This window comes from Colletotrichum chrysophilum (genome assembly GCF_026319265.1).
Source record: "Colletotrichum chrysophilum strain AFK26 chromosome Unknown scaffold_207, whole genome shotgun sequence".
In the NCBI taxonomy this organism is placed as follows: domain Eukaryota; kingdom Fungi; phylum Ascomycota; class Sordariomycetes; order Glomerellales; family Glomerellaceae; genus Colletotrichum; species Colletotrichum chrysophilum.
This window is the reverse complement of record NW_026517494.1, coordinates 26,568-45,392: the sequence shown is the minus strand read 5'-3', so window position 1 is coordinate 45,392 and position 18,825 is coordinate 26,568. Positions and strand designations below refer to the sequence as shown.

Here is an 18,825-nt window from a genome sequence, read left to right as displayed (position 1 = left end):
GTCGCAGGGTTTCCGGACGGGAGCAGAACAGTCGGTGTCTGGGGCCGCTGCAGCAGGCCGGCGGTTGCGAATTGGCGAACCCATCAGCGACGAGGCGAAAGTTACAGTGGCCCAACAGGTGCATGAAGCAAACACGAGGGCAAAGCCGGCGGCCGGGATTGTCACACCGACACGTTCTGTGCGGGTAACCTTGTTTGGAGTTCGGAAGGGGTTCATGTCGGACGGCTGGAAATCGTCCGGTCAATCGGCGGTGTCCGGGGACTCGGAAGGTGATGATGGGATGGACGTGTTCGGGCCGGCGAACGCGGTGTAACCAGTGTTTCTTGGGCGAGCACATCCGTGAGGGTGCGAGACTGACGAAGCGTGTGTGGCTGATGCGGGGGTATAAAGCCAGGAGGCATTCTTCTGAGACTGATGCAAGGCCGAATGAAAGCGATCCTAAAAGTACTGGATTTTGGCCAGCCACGGCCAAGAGAATATGGAAGCCAATGGTCCGGGGGGACGCCTCACTGTTGTCGTGGGTGGAAGCTGACAGGTCGTCTTGCTTTGACAGGGTGTCTCTGAGCCGCCTTGCAGTGGCAGCAGCAGCAGGAGGTGCAGCCGTTGGGGATGCGTATGCAGCCAAGCAGTACACGCAGCAGCGTAGTGGTTGCCCACCCACAGGCAAGATGAACTGTCCATCGGATGTGCCGTCGGTTGAAAAGGAGGGCTGGTGTCAAGGATGCTCGGTGGAATGGCGGAAGGGAAAGTGCAGACGTTGAATGGGCGACACGTCTCGCGTGTAGAATGCAGTGAAGCGTAGGCTTTGGCCCCATGACTGCCTCTGGATGAGGCTGAGGGCGATGGTGGTTCGCCTGGGATGGACCATGGAGATGGGTACCGCTTCCGATAAAGCAGGCTGCAATGACTGCCTGGGGTCAGTGTCGAAAAATTGCAAGGCGTCCTTTGTTGGATGGGAATCCGCAATGTCGTTGCTTCTGGAATGGCACTGTAGGATCGGCTCTTATTTCCATTTGGCGATCTGCCTGCAGGGCAGGCCGTCGGGGAATGACCAACGGCAAGGCGACAGAGGGATGAGTGGGCATGTGACCAGGGTGCGACTCACGGCTGTGGGGATGCTGCTTGTTTGCAGTCGCAATCCGAGAGAAAGAGAAGGCTCAAAGGTCGTGTTCTGATGCAGAGTAAGACAATCGATCGGATTAATGACAGCAGGTTGTAAGCTGGAGCAGGGACATGACAAAAAGTAGATGAAGGCGGGAGCACGAACCAAAGACAGCAGCCAGGGATTACTGGCCGAGTGGGCCTTAGTCAGCTGATATTAGCGGGAGGGTCCATGACGACGGAAGGCAGGCGACCCTGAGCTGCCTGCTGTCAGAGTGTGCCTACCCAACTCTTTCCTCCAGCGCAGGTGCAGGTGCAGGCAACAATGCGCGTGGAGAGGAAAGAACACCCAGTATCCAGAAATGCATCGTACTTTCCATCTAGATGAGAAGGTACGTCCCTTCCGTCCATGTACCTAGCTTCTACCCAGGAAGGAACGTACCTTCCGTGGGAATGTTGTGTAAGAATTTGGTGCAGGTGCCTCCCAGGTGAGAATCCGAGGTAGGAAGCACCTTCAAACTGCCACACCACCAGGCGAACCACCATCTCAGAAATCATTTCTCTAGAGGCGCGCCTTTGCTTCTGACGCCTTCCTTTTTCCTCTTCCCAATTGGACTTGTTGCATCCATCTTTGCATTTGCATTTAACCATCAACGTCCCCCGTCGTGACCCTCGTCAACACCACTGGCTTCATCGTCATTTCTATCCCCAAAGTATTGGCACTATTACCGTCCCACGCGTCCCGACCGTGGTCGCCGTCTCCCATTATTTTGCGGTCGGACACTTCATTCTTGTCAACCACAGCACACTTCATCTCGTCATCTCGTACTGAGGTCGGCCATCATACGTTTTTCACCATGGATACCATCGACGCCGCCACGGAGCGGCAGACGACCGGCCCCGACGCCGTCGACGATGTCGACGCCGGCAAGACCCCTGCCGAGACCTCCACTTCCCCGCCGAAGCCCAGCATGCCTGAGTCGGACCCCAAGAGCACCGATCGCACCGAGACTTCCAAAAAGGGGGAAGCGAAGAAACCTAAGAAGACTGATAAGACCAAGTCTAAGAAGCCCAAGAAGTCCGTCTTGGCCGATACGTCCACATCTGCTAGCGACGATAGCGACGATTCCAAGTCAGCCACCAAGGAAACCGACTCGTCTGATCCCGATGCCTCAAACGACTCCGCCTCTGAACCAGACACCAAGCGCAAGGCCAAATCGAAGAAGCAGGTGGCCAAGAAATCCAAGAAGGCACTCTCCCAACCTAAGAAGACCAAAAAGTCAAAGAACGTCTCTGGCGATTCGTCTGACTCGGACTCCAGCGACTCCTCCGAATCATCCGAGGACGACGACGATGGATTGACCAAGGTCGCCATGTCTCCACAGCAGTTGCAGGCTTTCCAGCAGTGGTCGCGCACCAACGACACGCTGCCTTACAGCCTTGGTCTCTCAACTGGTGATACACACGCGTACCTGCCTCCTCCGCCTCGGCGCCGCATCGGAGGCGTCGGAAGCGCCTCACGTCGCATGGGTGGCTTTCTGGACGCCGACCCATTTGATGCCAGTCTGGGTGTCAAGAGAGCTCCCGCACCCTCAAAGAAGCGGAACGGCAAGGTCAAGCTCGATTACAAGCGGGTTGACCAGGTCTGGGATAGCTCCATCCATAACTACAAGCTGCAGGAAACCGCCGAGACCACCACTGACTCCCAGTACGACGGCTTCGTGATTCAAATCAGACGCACCTTCGACTGGGAGGGCAAGTACAAGACCACCATTGTGGACATCAAGAGCAAGATCCTTCGCGAGTGCCTGCAAGAGGTCATCGGCAATATTAAGGGAGTCAGCTTGGTCGACGAGGTGCCCAGAATGGACCCCAATCTCCTCTTCCTGTGAGTCTCAATCCACTCGACGCTTCGTAAGCATAATCTAACAGGCAACAACAGGTATCTTGAGGATCTCCGTGCCTACAGCAAAAAGCTCAAAAAGCAGGAGCCCAAAAGCTCCGAGAAGAAGGCGCGTAAGAAGCAACAGAAGCACATCGACGACAAGCGGATGCATTTGAAGGTCCTGCTGAAGTACCTCGACAAGGACTACGCTCACATCAAGAAGAGGTATGGTAGCAGCCTCTATCTCCTTCACTGGCGCTGACAACTTTACAGTCTCTACCCCATGCTCGAGAATGGCCTCATCACCTTCGAGCTCCTCTGGGCACTTTTCAAGCCCAACACCCTCGTTTACACAACCACGTATGGCACAGCAGACGAGCCTCGTATCTTCAAGGTCGAACAAACGGAGCGCCACAACAGCATGATGAAGGGAGAGTTTTACTGGGTCGACGGCAAGGTATGGTCGTTCTTTCACCGGAGCTTCGCTTTCTGACTTGCAGCAGTATTTCGAGTTCGACGGCAAACAGTTCGGCTATGGATCCTTCTCCGAAGAGATTGGCGAGTTCCGCGGAGCCAAGAAGATTACCAGCCTTAAGGCTTACCCTCTTGACTACCACAAGGATAAGGAGACTGTCGTGACTACCCTCATTGAGCGCGGCAAGAAGTTCGTCAAGCTTGGCGGTGTTCACTACCAAAGTCACGAGGGTCTCGCGTATTACAAGAAGAAGAAGAGCGTCATCAAAGTCAACATCAACAGCCGCGTCATGGTTGACCCCGCTATCCATCGTCGAATCAATCCCAACTATCAGGTCTCTGCTGTGCGGCCGAAGGATCACGACATTCTGTCGGATGATGAAGCAGAGGACGATGATTCCCAGAAGGATTCGGATGAGGCTGGCTGCTGCGACAGCGACAGCGATTCTTGTGAGAAGATGGTGGTCAAGGTCGTTAAGGATGACAAGGGCAATGCCCGCATGGTTCGCATTCCCAAGTCGGAAGTGGAGGACGAGAATGCCTCCGAGCAGCCTTTGGTGCGTCTGGAGGATGGAGGTGACAACAATGAGGGAGACGTCAAGACCCCCGCCACATCCTCAAAGAGCACTGAAGATGCCAAGGAGGTTCCTGAGTTCTCGGACGAAGAGTACCTCATTGCCTCCCCGGTGGTGCTGGGCTTTTCCTTCTCAGAGAAGCTCTGGCTTGAGTTCACTGTGTCCGGTATCAAGGATATCCAGTGGAATGAGAGCGCATACGAGTCCCTTGTTCTTGAGCCGAAGCAAAAGGACATTGTCCAGGTGAGCTTAGGCTTATCACTGAGCCAAAGTCTGGTTTGCGTTAACATGAACACAGGCCCTCGTTGAATCTCACAAGTACCACGCCTCCAAGAGCATTGACGATGTCATTCAGGGCAAAGGCAAAGGCCTTGTGGGTAAGTGGCACAGTTGTTTCAGTGCACCTCTTTCGGATTTGAGACTAACAACCCCCCGTGTAGCTGTCCTCCACGGCCCCCCAGGCACTGGAAAGACCCTCACCGCAGAGGGCATCAGCGAGCTCCTCAAATGCCCGCTTTACATGGTATCTGCAGGAGAGCTCGGCACCGATTCGCGCATTCTGGAGCAAGAGCTCCAAAAGATACTAGATATTTGCCACGCCTGGGGAGCTATCCTTCTTCTCGACGAGGCTGATGTTTTCCTCGAGAAGCGAAACTTGCATGAGATTAGCAGAAACGCGCTTGTCAGCATCTTCCTCCGACAACTCGAGTACTTCCAAGGCATTCTGTTCTTGACAACGAACCGCGTGGAGGTACGTAAAACATCTTTTCAGTGGCTGCTTGCCTCGCACTAACAATGACAGACCTTCGACGACGCTTTCCAGTCCCGAATCCACATTGCTCTTCGGTACGAGAGTCTTACTGTCAAGGCCAAGAAGAAGATTTTCAAGATCTTCATCGAGAGAGTTCGCGTCATGGAGAAGATCGACCTGATGCCCTTCACCGAGGAGGACTACAATGATCTCGCCAAGCATGACCTCAATGGTAGACAGATCAAGAACACGATCGGAACGGCCCAGGCCTTGGCCGTTAACAGAGGTGAAGCTCTGAGCATGGCCCACATCCGTCAGGTGCTTGATGTCCAGAACAGCTTCGATATTCACCTCAAGGGCGGTACTGGCTACCAGGACGCTCTGCGCAGCTACTACTGATCTGCTTTTTTTGAAGGAGGCTGTTGCGGACTTCGATGACGAAAATTTTCCTTGCTTTCTTGCGAAGTTCCAGTCTGCAAGAAGTTGCAGTCAATGGTCACGGATTCCGGATGTTGTACACAGCGTACGGTAGCTAGCTTAGGTAACCGAATCAAACTCGAGCGATAATGTTTCGGAACATGCAGTGGACCATACGTTGGGCTCCTCAGCTGGATTACGCATAAAATGTTTATCTGTGATTTCTGTGTAAAGCATTGTTCTTCTATCAGTTCTTTTGTCTTGACCTTATACGTTATTCCTTCTGCCCTGGCTTAATATATTGAAACTTACAGCTGAAAGACCACACCTACCTCAGGGCGTAGTACAAAAACACAGCAAAAAGCCCCATAGTAGAGGCAAACTTCCACATTGTGCCCCTGGACCCCTCCTCCTGCCATTGGCCGCATGAAAAGGTGAAGTTTGTTTCTGCCGCGAGGTAGTGTTAGGAGAGGGATGCCGTCAATTGTGGGGCCAGTATCGGCATTCTGACAATGAGACTGAAGGTCAACCTCTGTTCGAACCGAGCGAAGATATGGTCCACGAGAATTCGCGAGAGGAAGCTATCCTTCTTCGAAACGGAGCAGGTCGGGCGGCCCTGGTCCACCGCGTCGGGCAGGTGGCTGAAGCGGGCCGCTCGGACTTCTCGAAAGACAGCTTCGATTTTGTTTTCGGTGAGCGAGTCTCTGGGGGAGGTGGTGGCCGTCTTGAGCTGAAGTTGGTTGGTACAGCGGCTGTTTGTAGAGAGCTGTTGCCGCCCTGCGAATTTTGTCCTTGAATGGATTGTGTTCTCACCTTGGAGTCTCCATCATACGGTCCGAGGCGTCTGAAGTTTCAACCAAGACCTCAACTAGGCCGGCCTTAAGAGGAATGGGCACGGGTTCGGAAAGCAAACTAGAGCGGGCAAACTTACAAGCTGATCGGAAGGAGACGAGTACTGAGCTCAACAGGATTTGGCGAATAACTTTCGACAGAAACTTCAGGAATGTACGTCACCACTTATTGCTGCCGCAGACCTAGCTCTAAGGTGTTGATACTAATATTAGGTCTGATCAGATACTGAAATCGCAAAACGATATGAACATATGTCAAGGAGTCTAGATCAGATACTAGTCACCAAAAATATAGTCCGGGACTGAACCACTTGGATGGGGTCTTCGGCAGCCCTGCCAAACCCTCACTTTCATCTATTCACTCAATGACGTTGCCGTCATCGAGTTGTTTTCCCACGCCTGCTCAGAGTAGCGCAGCTACGCTTAATAATTCGCGTCCTGTTGGGTCAGACTTTGGTGATTCCTCATCGGGAATTCTTCTCTTATTATTCATTATTCTTCTCAACTGCTAACTGCTAGCGGTGACTTACACTACCCACCTACAATTGTCGCTAGTGGCAATAGCCATGTCGGTTTTCAGGCTCAGTCTAGCACATCGGTCGGCGCGAGGCGCCAAACATTGACGATTTCCAGGTATTTGCGCAGTCACACTACACAGTCTAACGTTTAGGCGATCGGAGACAACCATGCCGTATTCTATTGGGGGTGTTCATGTTGACAGAACGAATCTTGCTTTGTCTTTGAGCCTACAGACAAAACTCTCGGCGGCGTAGCATTTGGAATTCTAGTATTTATCAAACTCTAGGACGGTATGGTTCTGTCGCGTGCCCCCCAATTCGCGAAGTCTGATTGGGTTCGAGAAAAGCTTTATACGATTGTGACGAGCGTCTCTCTCCCCCCCGAAAGCTGTACGAAAAACTCAGTGTCATCTTTGTTGTGGCCATAAATGTACCCAACTCTCTCGTAGAACCCTTCCTGCTGTGAGCGCTTGAGAATAAGTGCTATTAAGCCACCCGACATGTTGGATCCGATTAGGATAAGAGTCAACGAAAGTCCTTCGTCGAAGCCCATTTCAAGATCCCATTTCGCGGGGAAGGTTCGTCCCCCAACATCAACGTTGAGGAGCGAAAGCACAGGACCTGGAGTAATATGACCTTGACAAACATGACCTCGAAGTTGAAGAAAGCCGTGTGTGATTTGCCCCGTAGGATCTACACCCTTCAGAGTCACTCCTGTGTTCACTACGACGGCATGTTTCTCCTTCAATCTCGTGCTGTCGTTGTTTGGGAATTCGAAAGAAACATGCTTTCTGTGTTTTGCATACTCGACACCTTCGCAAACTCTGGGAAATTCCCAATATTCGCCATCTAACGAGAATGGAGACCAAGAAGGCGCTCGATACCCCTTTGAGCGCTGAAGCCTGCGTGCTCCCCTTACTTGCCAGGTCATGGAATCAAGAATGTGATCCTCCCAAAATCCAGCTAGGTACTTGCCGGCTCCTCGAGACTGCCACAGCTTTGCCAATCCCGAGAGCGCTGGTAGTAAGTCGAAGTCGTATGTTAGAGCCCTTGTTGAGTATTGTTGCAACAACTCCAGGCAGAGTTCGTGGAAATTGATTTGATTTCCACCCAGGCTTAGGCAGAGGGGTATGAATTGCGATTTCCTCATAATGCGCGACGACGGCTCAGATGTGGGGGCATGGTCTACCTCCATGCATTCACATTTCAAGTCTTCGACACATTCCCATAGAATCTCCCCGTTAGTGAAGTGGACAATTCGTTTGGCCAACAGGTATTCTTGTAGAGCCCATGCTCGACTGTTGAGATTTGCGCTTCTGATGGGATGCTCATGACGGTCTCGAAAACAACCATCTAATTCCCTTTTGAAAATGTGCGAAATGCTGCCATCTGGGTTCCTAATATGCCCAATCTCAGCGCCAATACTGAGTGAGCTCCTCGGCGAACGGCCCTTCACAATGTCAAGGAATCCCTCGGCGGTATTGCTAGCGTTGGGGGCGGCAATCACTAGAAAAGCATCTCTGTAATAAGCGGCCATTTTTGAAGACTCCGCTTGCCAGTCTGAAGGCTGATCTTGCAGGATGCACAAAGAATCAATCAATAAGTATCGTATGTCGATGCCCCGGGCTACAACTATGGCGTCTTGGAAAGTTCTGGGTAAGTTGGCGAAATCGATGGCCTTCTCAAGTTTCGAGAGATTTGATGCCATGGTCTTTGGCGGATGTGGCTGTCCCCAGCAGTAGCTGAGGGCCAAGTATTCGCCGGTGTCCTCTTCTGAGGAGACATGAAGAAACAAGTGAGGCTCAAGCTCGCTGCCTACAAAAAGGACACGACTCGGAAGTTTTGCACCCTTCGTCATACAGCCTTCATGTATCTTATTGCAGTGTATGATCCAGGGGGTGAGTATTTGCTGAAACTCTTCACGCCGTGCGATTGTGGGGTTCCGCGCAGATTTAATGTAGTCCCACGACGGTTTTGACGACCCTACCACGACGTACAGTTGGACGTCTCCCAGAGACCTAGTGGTGAGGCCGTGATCATCAAATAATCCAACCCGGAAAATGCCAGGGTGATCGGCACGACAATAGACTCCGACTTTATCGATTCCGTGTGCCCATTTTTTGAACCCATAACAGCTGCGATATATGATCATACATCTCGGGCAACCGCAATTGGCGTCTTTTTCGATTCTATCCAAGTCGAGATGCCTGCGGAAACCGTGGAGGCCATCGGCATAGCGGCAGATGCCTCGACATTCGGGTAGAGTTGTAGGCCACGTTATTTGGAAACAATTACGCTCGTGATCTTTTGCGTCCAATGTCGTGATGAATTCAGGTATCTATGGTAAAAGAAGAGAAAACTCAAAAATGGGATGTCGGAGAGTGAAATATGGCTAGTCGGGTACTTCAACGGTATTTTTCCAGGGAAGGAGAATTTAGCGGAGGAAAGCCCTACCATATGCCGAATTACGCGAGGTGATTTCCGCCATGGTGTGATTGATGTGCATTCGGGCACGAGTTGATCAGGCAGCAAGTGGAGTGACCTCTAATTGGCCCAAGTCCCTAGCACACACAGCACCGTCATCTTGCCACGGCAATGCTGCCTTATAGATAGAGATGCTGAAAGGTTGCCTAATCACTAGTCCCAAGAAATATCCATCATGAAAGTTACGGTGAACAGACTGTGGGTTAGCTATCGCGCTAGCGAGTGGACGCGGGAGTGGCACCGGAGGCATGCATGCTCTGCTGGCTGCCGAGGACCATGTCATGTTGCGTGTTTTGAATCTTGATGCGTGATTTGAAGCTAATTCACAACATTCATATCCTCAACGTACCAAGAGCAGCACATACAAATGCAACCCAAGCCCCCAAATCCACCGTCAACATCCTTCTCCAGTTCACAATCAACCATTTATCCAGTGCCCCATTCAAATCCTCCCCCTCTTTTCCTTCCACAAGCGTTTGCACATGCGGCGCGATGAACGGGACATAAGCCAAGTGCCCCAGTGACAGACCCGCGCCCGCGACGTACCACCAAAAGGTGCCCTTGGTTTGAAGTACGGTCTGGTTTACCCGTAAGTTGGCAAGAGCCGTCCCAGCGGAGATAGCGAGGAAGCTGAGCACGATTGGGAGCCCGCGGGAGAAGAATTCTTTGTAGTAGGGGTTTATCAGAGGCTTTGAGTGGGTGCGGACTGTGGGATGATTGAACAAGGATAAGAAGAAGTGTTGGTCGTGGGCGTAGAGAAGGGTGCAGGTTGAGGAGAGGAGGGGGGCGAGGAGAAGAGGGGAAGCGCCGGGGTGGAGAATGCGAGAAGCCATGATTGGTTCAGTGGCTGTTGCAGGTTGGTGTTGAAGTGGAAGAATTGAAAGTCAGGCTGCGTACGCTGATGGGTCCTGGTTGTTTTAAATGGTTGGTGATTCGGATCGGTGGCTGTGTTTACACTCCGTATGGGGGACGCCCGGATCCTTCGCGGTCCCGGGTCAGGTGGTTCCCCACTTGGTGGTCTGAAGACGGCTTATGTCCGGGCGGTAGCCGGGGATTCTCGGGGCCCAGTGTTCCGGGCTGAGTTCAGCGGTCGGGGATTTGGTCACAGACCGGATGAGACAAAACACTAGCAGGCTCCAGCACAGTTGGTTTTGAACTCCAGAAGGTTGGCGAATCTCAGTCAGAGAACACTGAGACTGAAGATACTTGCGTTTGTCCGCATGGGCATCGAATCAAAGCAAGACTGGACCAGCGTGTCTAGCAATAAAGATGAGGAACAGGATCGGCTCGATGTCCATTTGTCCACTTTGTGGCATCTCACAATCATGATTCATTGAGAAGTACAGGTGTTGGTTCCATCGCGGCCTCCAGCATCTGCTGGAGGCCGCTCGGTAACGTTGGTTGGTAGGGTCGCCAAAATGGCCTCTGAAAAGGAATGTGTATCAAGTATCCGAACAGCCACCTAACTCTAAGTCGTGTGATGAAATCAATCGAAAACCTATAAATGGTGGTTTTGGTTCGCCGTTTGAGTACTTCGTCCTCAGAGAAACCATGCCTCAATCGATTCTGGAACCCGCCGTCATGCAAAGCGAACTAGACCAAATATCTGCCCCCTGGAGAGACATGCCGGAAGACGAGGTAGCTGTTGCTCATCTCTGCGAGAATGCAAATTCTCTGAGCGTCAACCCCGACCCTCAAAACGCTGAGACAGAGACATTTGAGCGCTCAGGCGATATCATCCTTGAGTTTCTCCGTACGAACGTGCCGGAGTTCGTCAGGCTCAGCGCAGTTCGAAAGAAGGTAGCACCTTCCCGTTTTCTTCATTGTCGGGCATCGCGTCTGCTGACAATGTGCTCTTAGGGATGGGAAAATCCAGCCGGCGACACATACTTCCGCAAGCAACGGGAGGCTGCAGACCATGCCGACGAAAAGTTGTCAGCGGTCTTTTACAACATGATGAAAGGCATAGGGACAGAGCTGCACCGGAAGACCCAGGCGTTGAAGATCAAGGGGCCAGCACTGGGACAGAAGCGCATCTTGGATATGTGCATGGCGCCTGGAGGGTTCCTCGCGGTGGCTCTCGAGAAGAATCCAGATGCACACGCTCTTGGTTTTAGTCTCCCCGTCTCGCAGGGCGGGCACAAGCCTTTACTTCCACCCAGCACAAACGTGGACGTCAAGTTCATGGACATCACGATGTTGGCGCAGGATATGGGGGTCACAGACATTCCATCAGATCACCCTGACTCTGGCAACTTCATCTCGCAGCAGCTGGGCCCACAAGACAGGTTCCATCTCATCCTCTGTGACGGGCAGGTTCTTCGCCAGCACGGGGAGTTCAGGGCGCAGTACCGAGAAAAATGCGAAGCGCGGCGATTGACGGTCACCCAACTTGCCATTGGGCTAGAGCACCTTCAGCCTGGCGGCACAATGGTTGTTTTGCTGCACAAGGTTGAAGCATGGGATACCGTGCTTCTGTTGCGGGACTTCAGCAAATTCTCAACTGTCCGGCTTTTCAAGCCTTCGAGGAGCCACGTAAAGCGCTCATCATTTTACATGGTTGCTAGCAAAGTCCAGAGTCAGAGCGCGGCGGCTGCTGCGGCTGTTAAGGTGTGGAAAGAGGTCTGGAGGGTTTCTACATTTGATTTGAATGGGGAGATGAAGCACAACTGGCGGGAGGAGGAGCCGAGTGCGAAAGACGTGATTGATGAGTTTGGGGATCAACTCATCAGGCTAGGCAGAAATGTTTGGAAGACTCAGGCTGAGGCGCTGGAGAGGGCTACGTTCATCAAAGGATGACAATTCCCTTTTCGTGCTTGTTGCTAGTTCTTCGTTGTTTTATCTTTCTGCAGTATTTCCATGTGAAGGAATATCCCATCACGTAGTCGTTTTTGCGCTACCAAACATTTTCAGCATCGCACTCCCATCTTGGCATTGATTTGGACTTTGTTGGTGCATTATCCTGCCAAAACCCAATCTCAGACCTTTTTTCATTTTTGTACCATTCACTAATCTGTAGTATGCTCAGACTCAAAGGCATCTTCTCATGCCATTGGCTATCAGTAGACGCGGGAGGCCGACTGAACTTTGGGGGTCTTTGGGGCAACTGATTGGCTTCATGCATGCAGGCCCAAAGCAGCTCGCACATCATTTGACATACGACCCCTTTCATCACGGTTTCTCCTGTGACTGTCAGAAGACCAAGGTTTAAATGTCAAACTCTCCTCAATTCTCCAGATACTCCAGTTTCTCCTGACATGTCAAATTTCGACCTTTTTCGATGAATACCACTAGTGGTAACACAACCAAAGCCGAGATGCCAACAGAAGAATTTGACAGCGCTCGCATCTCTGCGACCGACTCCGAAGATGTGGAACATGGCACTCCTGGTGCTATCATCGTGCAGTACTTGACCCAACACTCGCCAGAGTTTGCTGAACTAAGCGAACTCCGCAAAATTGTACGTCGGCTACGTGAATCACGGTGGCGCTCCGTGTCTCGTTCTCTATGAATGGAACTGACCATCGGCGTCAACAGGGATGGCAAAATCCGGCCGGCGATCGCTTTTTTCAACAACAGCGTGCCAGAGCCACCAATCCCAAAACGAGTACCAAATTATCCTTCTACGACATGATGAAGCGGATTGGCACCGAGATGCAGCACACCACAGGCGCTCTGAAGATCAAGTTTCCAGCCTCGGACTTCCCACAAATACTTGACATGGGCATGGCGCCGGGCGGGTTTCTTGCGACCGCCATGAAGCTGAACAAGAATTCTGGTGCCAAAGCTATCGGGTTCAGTCTGCCAATTGCTGATGGCGGTTACCAAAGTCTTGTCCCGAAAAGCGAAGACATCGACGTAAGATACCTTGACGTGACGATGCTAGCGGCAGACCTCGGGTTCGAAAACATCCCGACAGGCCATCCAGAAGCCGACAAGTTCTTGCCACGTCAATTCGAGCCTGGTCAGAAGTTTGACCTTGTCATATGCAGCAGCTCAGTCGTCCGCGAGCACCAAGTGGACGACTATAGGAAAAGGACAGAGCCACGCCGGTTAACGACAAGCCAGCTCGCCTTAGGCCTCGAGCGGCTAAATTCTGGCGGCACAATGGTCGTGCTATTTCACAAGGTGGAAGCTTGGACAACGGTACTCCAACTGTACCGATTCAGCAAGTTTTGTAAGAAGGTGTTTCTGTTCAAACCGACAAAGGGACATACGAAGCGTTCGTCGTTTTACATGATAGCTACAGGCGTGCAGAGCCAGAACCCGGAGGCCGTTGTTGCAATTGAAAGGTGGAAGCAGATCTGGCGGGCTGCTACGCTCGATGTAGAAGGGACCGGCGCAATGTTACGGGAGTTGGACGAAGAGGAGCTGTCGCCGGAAGAAATATTACGAGATTTTGGAGGAGATCTTGTGCGATTGGGGAAACGCGCTTGGTCCATCCAGGCAGACGCTCTCAGGGATGCGCCTTTCATCACTGGTCACTGATAAAGACACCAATGGAACGAAACAAGAGGCGAGGCAGAGTGTAAAGTTCATTTATGTTATCAATTGACAGCATTGCTGCCTTGCCTTCTTCGCCTGCCAACGGAAGGAGTTTGGTTAATCTTTGCTCGGAGCTAATTATGTTGGTTCGGGTATGCAGTTTCACTACTTCAACATGACGTCTTCTTGGACTGGTCGCGTTAAATAAGCCCCTGCGAAGAGACATCAACTTGAAGGCTATTCACCTCGGGCAGATTCATAGCCCTTGAAGATTTTGAGGGACAAGCTCCACGATATATCCATCCTAGCAGTACAGTTGATCATCAGCAGCTGTATCTAATGTACTTTGTATATGGCGAACTTGTATTCTCAAAATGCGAACAATGGGGGCTTACCGGGTCCTTGACAAATGCAATCTGCTCGAAGACGTTCTTGTAGGCTGAGGTGAGATCTCCCAGCCCGATGCCACGTCCAACTTCCCATGAACTCAACGGGACATCTTCTCGAGTTGCGCTGCCCAAGTCCTTCATGACTTCCACGCCATGAGCCTTCAGGCGCTCAAGTGCGAGTGGCACATCCGGGACAGAAAACCCCAGATGCCCAAGGCCCAGATTCGGTGGCTGGTTTCCGTTGCTGTAGTACCCGTCAGGCTCACTCTCCGAGCCATGGACATGGTACAACTCGAAGAGCCCCAAAGTGTGTGGAAGCCTGGCTACCGTGTCCTCGCGAAACTTTGCAAGGTCGGCGCGGTGCTCGGTTGTTTGCGGGTACCCGAGATAGTAAATGGTGAATGGGCCGGTATTCATGGTGAATACGGTTCGCATGCCCATTAAGTCGATGTAGAAGTGCAACGAACGCGCAGGATCTCTGATGCGAAGCATCATGTGGTTGAACTTGTATCCGATTGTTGGGTCGCCGGGTGAGATCGCCGCCTCGTCACCCACGATATGTGGCCCGTGAGCTTCATCGGGAACAGACTTTGACGTAGATGGCGGGGTCGACTGAGACATGGTGAAGGCTGTATGTGTCGAATCTGGGTGATCTTCTGAGAACCGAATGGTTCGTGTCGTTGGATGCTGGAAGAAAATAGATGGACGCTGAGGTAGGTGAAGTTTCTTTCAGAGCCAGCTGCTGGAGGGGGAAGCAACGGTCTGTTTCCGAAGGCACGGATCTGTCCGCGAGTGCACGTCTATGCTCTCTAATGTTCTTAGGCGATTGGGCAACGAAGCGCGAGTAGGGCAGGAGACGCAGAGGGAAGTGAGGGCACGAAGGAGGGCACCAGTGTAGGATAGGGAGTACCTTATGCCAACAGCAGCAGCAGCAGCAGCATCCTTTTCGCTCCGGTAGTTTCGCTCGAGATGCCGGCTTCAGCATCCACGGCATCTCATGTTGTAAACTTCGTCGGCAGAGTATCCCACTGATTGCGTCACATTACTCCATCTCGTCTATTTCATACCCGTTTCTACCCTCTTCGTGGACTTGAGCAGCCGGTGAGATACGCAGGGCTCCGTTATTTTACGTCCAGTCTATTACAAATCAAGTATTCAATATGACGTATGAACACGGATTACAAAGCTGAAGTTACAAATCAGCGGCAATCTCTTCTCTACTTGCCTACTTACACAAACGTTCTTGGGTATTGGTTGAGCAGTGCTAACCAACATTCTTCCCTCGAACTGCCATCCCCGTCAGGGTTGACTGCAGAGTCATGGCCTATCATCGCTCTTTCAATCTCATAGGTATGCATTTGCATTTGGACCCCTGTCAACGCCGGTCATTTACGAGTTTCGAAATACGGTTTAGTCTAAGGCTTCGACGTTTATGAAATGGATGAAATGGGCCAGAGGTCTTTGGTGCATCGGACTTTCCAGGATGATTGCATTTATTTCTACCGAATAGGAACCTTATAATTGCTGTGAATTAGCTGCATCGTAAGATGCACCTCACTGATCCATGGCCACGAAAAGCATGCAGCTCAAACCGTTGATTGCTGCATTTGGAACTTCTGTCCACCCATGCAGCCTATAAACATCAACGTTGTAACTCAGGATATCACGGCAACAGCAGTGTAAGCGCTAAGGCAGCAGTCGGCATACACGACTTTCTTATCGAAGACAGAACTTTCTAAATTGTCTGGAGCTCCTCGCAGCATAATAAGTGATTCCTCGCCATGCTCGTTAATGGGCTATCCGTCCGACGAATATCTTAGCATTCTGCAAATTTCACACACTCCCAACATCGATTAGAAGCCGCAACAAAGGCCAAGTCATAATGATTACCGATGGCCTCACCAACGCCTTCAAGACGGAGCGCTTGCTCATCCGCGCCTTCGACAGTAGCGAGCCACAGATTAAGTTCATCTACGAACACATCGAGGCTGATCCAGTCCTCTCCGCCCTCGCGCAGCCATGGATGCTCAGACCCCAAACCCAAAAGCATGCTGAGGGGGTTGCGGAGGGCCTGACCAAGGCCGTCCTCAGTGTCGCACTCTACCTCCCCGCCTCGGAACCGGGTGCCGAAAGCAAGAATAAGCCTGACGGTAAAATCGACAGCAGAAAGAAGAATGGAGATGAGCCCGTGCCAATTGGGATCTTGATTGTTGGATGGGAAGGCGCTCCGCAATGGGACCAGGCCCATCATCGATCTACGACGATTGGGATTAGTCTTGCTGCAGAGTACCAGAATCAGGGCTACGGCAGGGAGGCGATCAACTGGGCTCTGGACTGGGCATTTCGGTTTGGGGCATTTCACAGTGTTCGTATCGCAACATCATCTTTCAACGAGCGGGCGCAGAGTCTGTATCTGAAGCTAGGGTTTGTTGAAGAGGGGCGCGATCGAGAGGCATTTTGGTTCGACCGCAAGTAGTATGATGTGATTCGTTACAGTATGTTGGAGCATGAGTGGGAAGCGCTGCGAGGATTGAAGGAATAAAGCCAGTGTCTGACCAGGACAAATATCATACTTGAGATTACAATTAGACACACTATTCAGAGCACTCCATAACACTTGTTCCTGTTTTCCGGCTATGGTGGTTTCTAAAGCTTGCTGACCCGGCTGATGTCATTGATTCTCAAAGTGAAATTGCCGGGAAAATTTGATATTGACATGCAAAGAGGGGAACAAAATTCAACTGGGCGCCATGATGCCCGAGCCAACGGTCAATGCTCGTCACCAGGTTCGCAACATCCTCACTGCCCATCTGCGCACGTGTCGGCCAGCCCCCTCCCCGGCCCGAACCCACGGCTGCAAGTCAAACCTACAGCATGTGGCTCTAAGCGCGTCATCCATGACCTCAACCACGCAGACGACCAATGGCGTGACCACATTCTGGCCGGAAGTCTAAATAAGCCTTGAGCGGGAGCCGGCTTGGCGCTTCTAGAAGTTCTCTATGCGGTACTGGCACCGTTCATCCCATCATCTGCGCATTTGACGTTTAACGTGCGGCCCGCCGGTTGACTTGGACGAGCTAGCACCTACAAGAAGCACATTCCCTGCGCAGTGGCTTGCCGACTGCTAAGTTTGCTTTACCGCCGCCGGCGATTAAAACCTTTTCAATCCAGCCTATGAGTGAAATTCCAACGGCAGGGAAAGAGTTTGCTACCGCGATTTTGGGTCTGCCAAGAAAAGGCACGCAGCGACACCATCGCGGAACGCATGCCATCCGAAATCTAAAGATTCGGGTGGACTGTACACATAAAGGACCATGAAGCCAGCTTCAATCCTTCAAAGCTCTGACCATTTGGTACCATAATTTATTCACATACTTGGACAGCGTCTTCATTTATTCCAGCCAGATCATATTAATCACACTAATCATAATGCTGCCCTCCAACATCTTCAACCTCGCCACCGCCGGCTTGTTGTCCTCGCTTGCGGCCGTCGCCAATGCGGTTCCTACCCACAAAGATGCCGGCCCACTGGTTCCAAATGCCGAGCTCCTCTTCCAGCTGAAGATGACCCTGGGCCAATCCGTCAACTTTGGTGTGGGCCCACGAGGCAACAGATTCTCTGATCCTATTACTGGAGGAAGCTTTGAAGGGCCGAAGCTCACTGGTAAGTATTTTACCACTTTTGTGGATTAGAATCGGCTAACAAGGTCATCAACAGGGGTTGTACTCCCTGTCGGTGCCGACTGGGGCCTTCTCGACGCCCGTGGCCAATTCGAGGCAATCACGCTGTTTCAGTTTCAAACGAACGACGGCGCCAACATTTTCGTTCGCGCTGAGGGACCTGCGCCGAACGGCAAAGGTATCTTGTACCTGACGCTTGAGACCGGTGTAGATGCGTACTACTGGGTCAATCAACTGATGATCGTCGGAGTGACGAACGTCGAGAGGGACCAGGGTTTCGTCACCATCGACGCTTGGGTGTTGTCGCGTGCCGACGCGGACTAGAAGTTTTTACACATACGGTTCTCTGTTTTTCTCTTGGGCTGCTGGGTGGCCCGGAATGTCATTAGCTGTATTTTGTTTCTCTGTGTTTTGCGATAGATGTAGAAAGTACCATTAGTTATAGTGTTTAATTTGCCAGCAGCTGGTCATTCTGCCTGGACGTTACTGATCTTGGTTTGTCCTGGTTGTGACTGCATGTAGGCATGATATCACCGAAATTCCTGTCTTGCTGCATAAAAAGCGATATGTGTCTAGCGATTAGCCTTCCTTGTATTCGAATTATATGTGATGCTACTGCATGCTGCTGCATGATGTGGATGCCAACCGATCGATGGGGACGAAAATAAGGTAGAAAATAAGCTATTCAGGGGGGGAACAATATGCAAGATCTTAGCTCCGTAGTCCACAATCAGTCCACAGTGCCGAACACTGTCGCAGCGTCGGCGGGGAACTTCTGGGCTTGATGTGGGGGTAGTGGCCGATGTCGGCAGGCTTCTGAATAGCTTCATTTAGAATGCTTCTCCTATGAATGATGTGAACGGCGATCGACGGCATATGAATTTTCGGACTATGACAGTTTCCTTGAGTGTCCTCCGATTACGTCCAATGTTGCGGCTTGAAGGATGTTTGGGTTGAAGGGAATGATTTCGGAATGATTTTGAAGATAGAGGAGCCCCTGTAGCCAATGCTTGGGCAACTATCGGAAGACGAATTCCGCTTGAATCTAGAACTTTAAGAAGCAAAGAGAAGCGAAAACATGAGGATGATATCCCGCATTCTGGACGGCCATTGAGTTCACGATTCACCTGGATTATGTACGGCAAGCATAGTTAGGAGGGTCTCCATTTTGTTAAGGGTTTGGCTGGCGGCAAGCATAAGCTGAGTTTAATGAA

At 51.6% G+C, this 18,825-nt stretch overlaps 6 protein-coding genes across 6 annotated transcripts; 5 read left to right on the top strand and 1 right to left on the bottom strand.

The window, feature by feature from the left end:
* Positions 1 to 1,958: 1,958 nt before the first annotated feature.
* On the top strand, positions 1,959 to 5,185 carry COL26b_013140 (uncharacterized protein; the record flags this gene model as incomplete). Its single annotated transcript, XM_053185763.1, has 7 exons — positions 1,959 to 2,989; positions 3,044 to 3,211; positions 3,260 to 3,443; positions 3,490 to 4,278; positions 4,334 to 4,412; positions 4,476 to 4,786; positions 4,838 to 5,185. The coding sequence occupies 7 exons, from the start codon at positions 1,959 to 1,961 to the stop codon at positions 5,183 to 5,185; spliced, it is 2,910 nt and encodes a 969-aa protein (XP_053030298.1).
* A 5,422-nt stretch (positions 5,186 to 10,607) lies between these two features.
* COL26b_013139 (uncharacterized protein) lies at positions 10,608 to 11,855 on the top strand (the record flags this gene model as incomplete). The annotated part of the gene is made up of 2 exons (XM_053185762.1): positions 10,608 to 10,856; positions 10,917 to 11,855. 2 exons carry the CDS (start codon positions 10,608 to 10,610, stop codon positions 11,853 to 11,855), a joined length of 1,188 nt encoding a protein of 395 aa, XP_053030297.1.
* Positions 11,856 to 12,372: 517 nt separating this feature from the next.
* On the top strand, positions 12,373 to 13,544 carry COL26b_013138 (uncharacterized protein; the record flags this gene model as incomplete). Its single annotated transcript, XM_053185761.1, has 2 exons — positions 12,373 to 12,516; positions 12,594 to 13,544. 2 exons carry the CDS (start codon positions 12,373 to 12,375, stop codon positions 13,542 to 13,544), a joined length of 1,095 nt encoding a protein of 364 aa, XP_053030296.1.
* A 234-nt stretch (positions 13,545 to 13,778) lies between these two features.
* COL26b_013137 (uncharacterized protein) lies at positions 13,779 to 14,551 on the bottom strand (the record flags this gene model as incomplete). Its single annotated transcript, XM_053185760.1, has 2 exons — positions 13,779 to 13,871; positions 13,937 to 14,551. The coding sequence occupies 2 exons, from the start codon at positions 14,549 to 14,551 to the stop codon at positions 13,779 to 13,781; spliced, it is 708 nt and encodes a 235-aa protein (XP_053030295.1).
* A 1,261-nt stretch (positions 14,552 to 15,812) lies between these two features.
* On the top strand, positions 15,813 to 16,406 carry COL26b_013136 (uncharacterized protein; the record flags this gene model as incomplete). Its single annotated transcript, XM_053185759.1, has 1 exon — positions 15,813 to 16,406. The coding sequence occupies one exon, from the start codon at positions 15,813 to 15,815 to the stop codon at positions 16,404 to 16,406; it is 594 nt and encodes a 197-aa protein (XP_053030294.1).
* Positions 16,407 to 17,359: 953 nt separating this feature from the next.
* On the top strand, positions 17,360 to 17,935 carry COL26b_013135 (uncharacterized protein; the record flags this gene model as incomplete). The annotated part of the gene is made up of 2 exons (XM_053185758.1): positions 17,360 to 17,594; positions 17,649 to 17,935. 2 exons carry the CDS (start codon positions 17,360 to 17,362, stop codon positions 17,933 to 17,935), a joined length of 522 nt encoding a protein of 173 aa, XP_053030293.1.
* Positions 17,936 to 18,825: the final 890 nt, after the last annotated feature.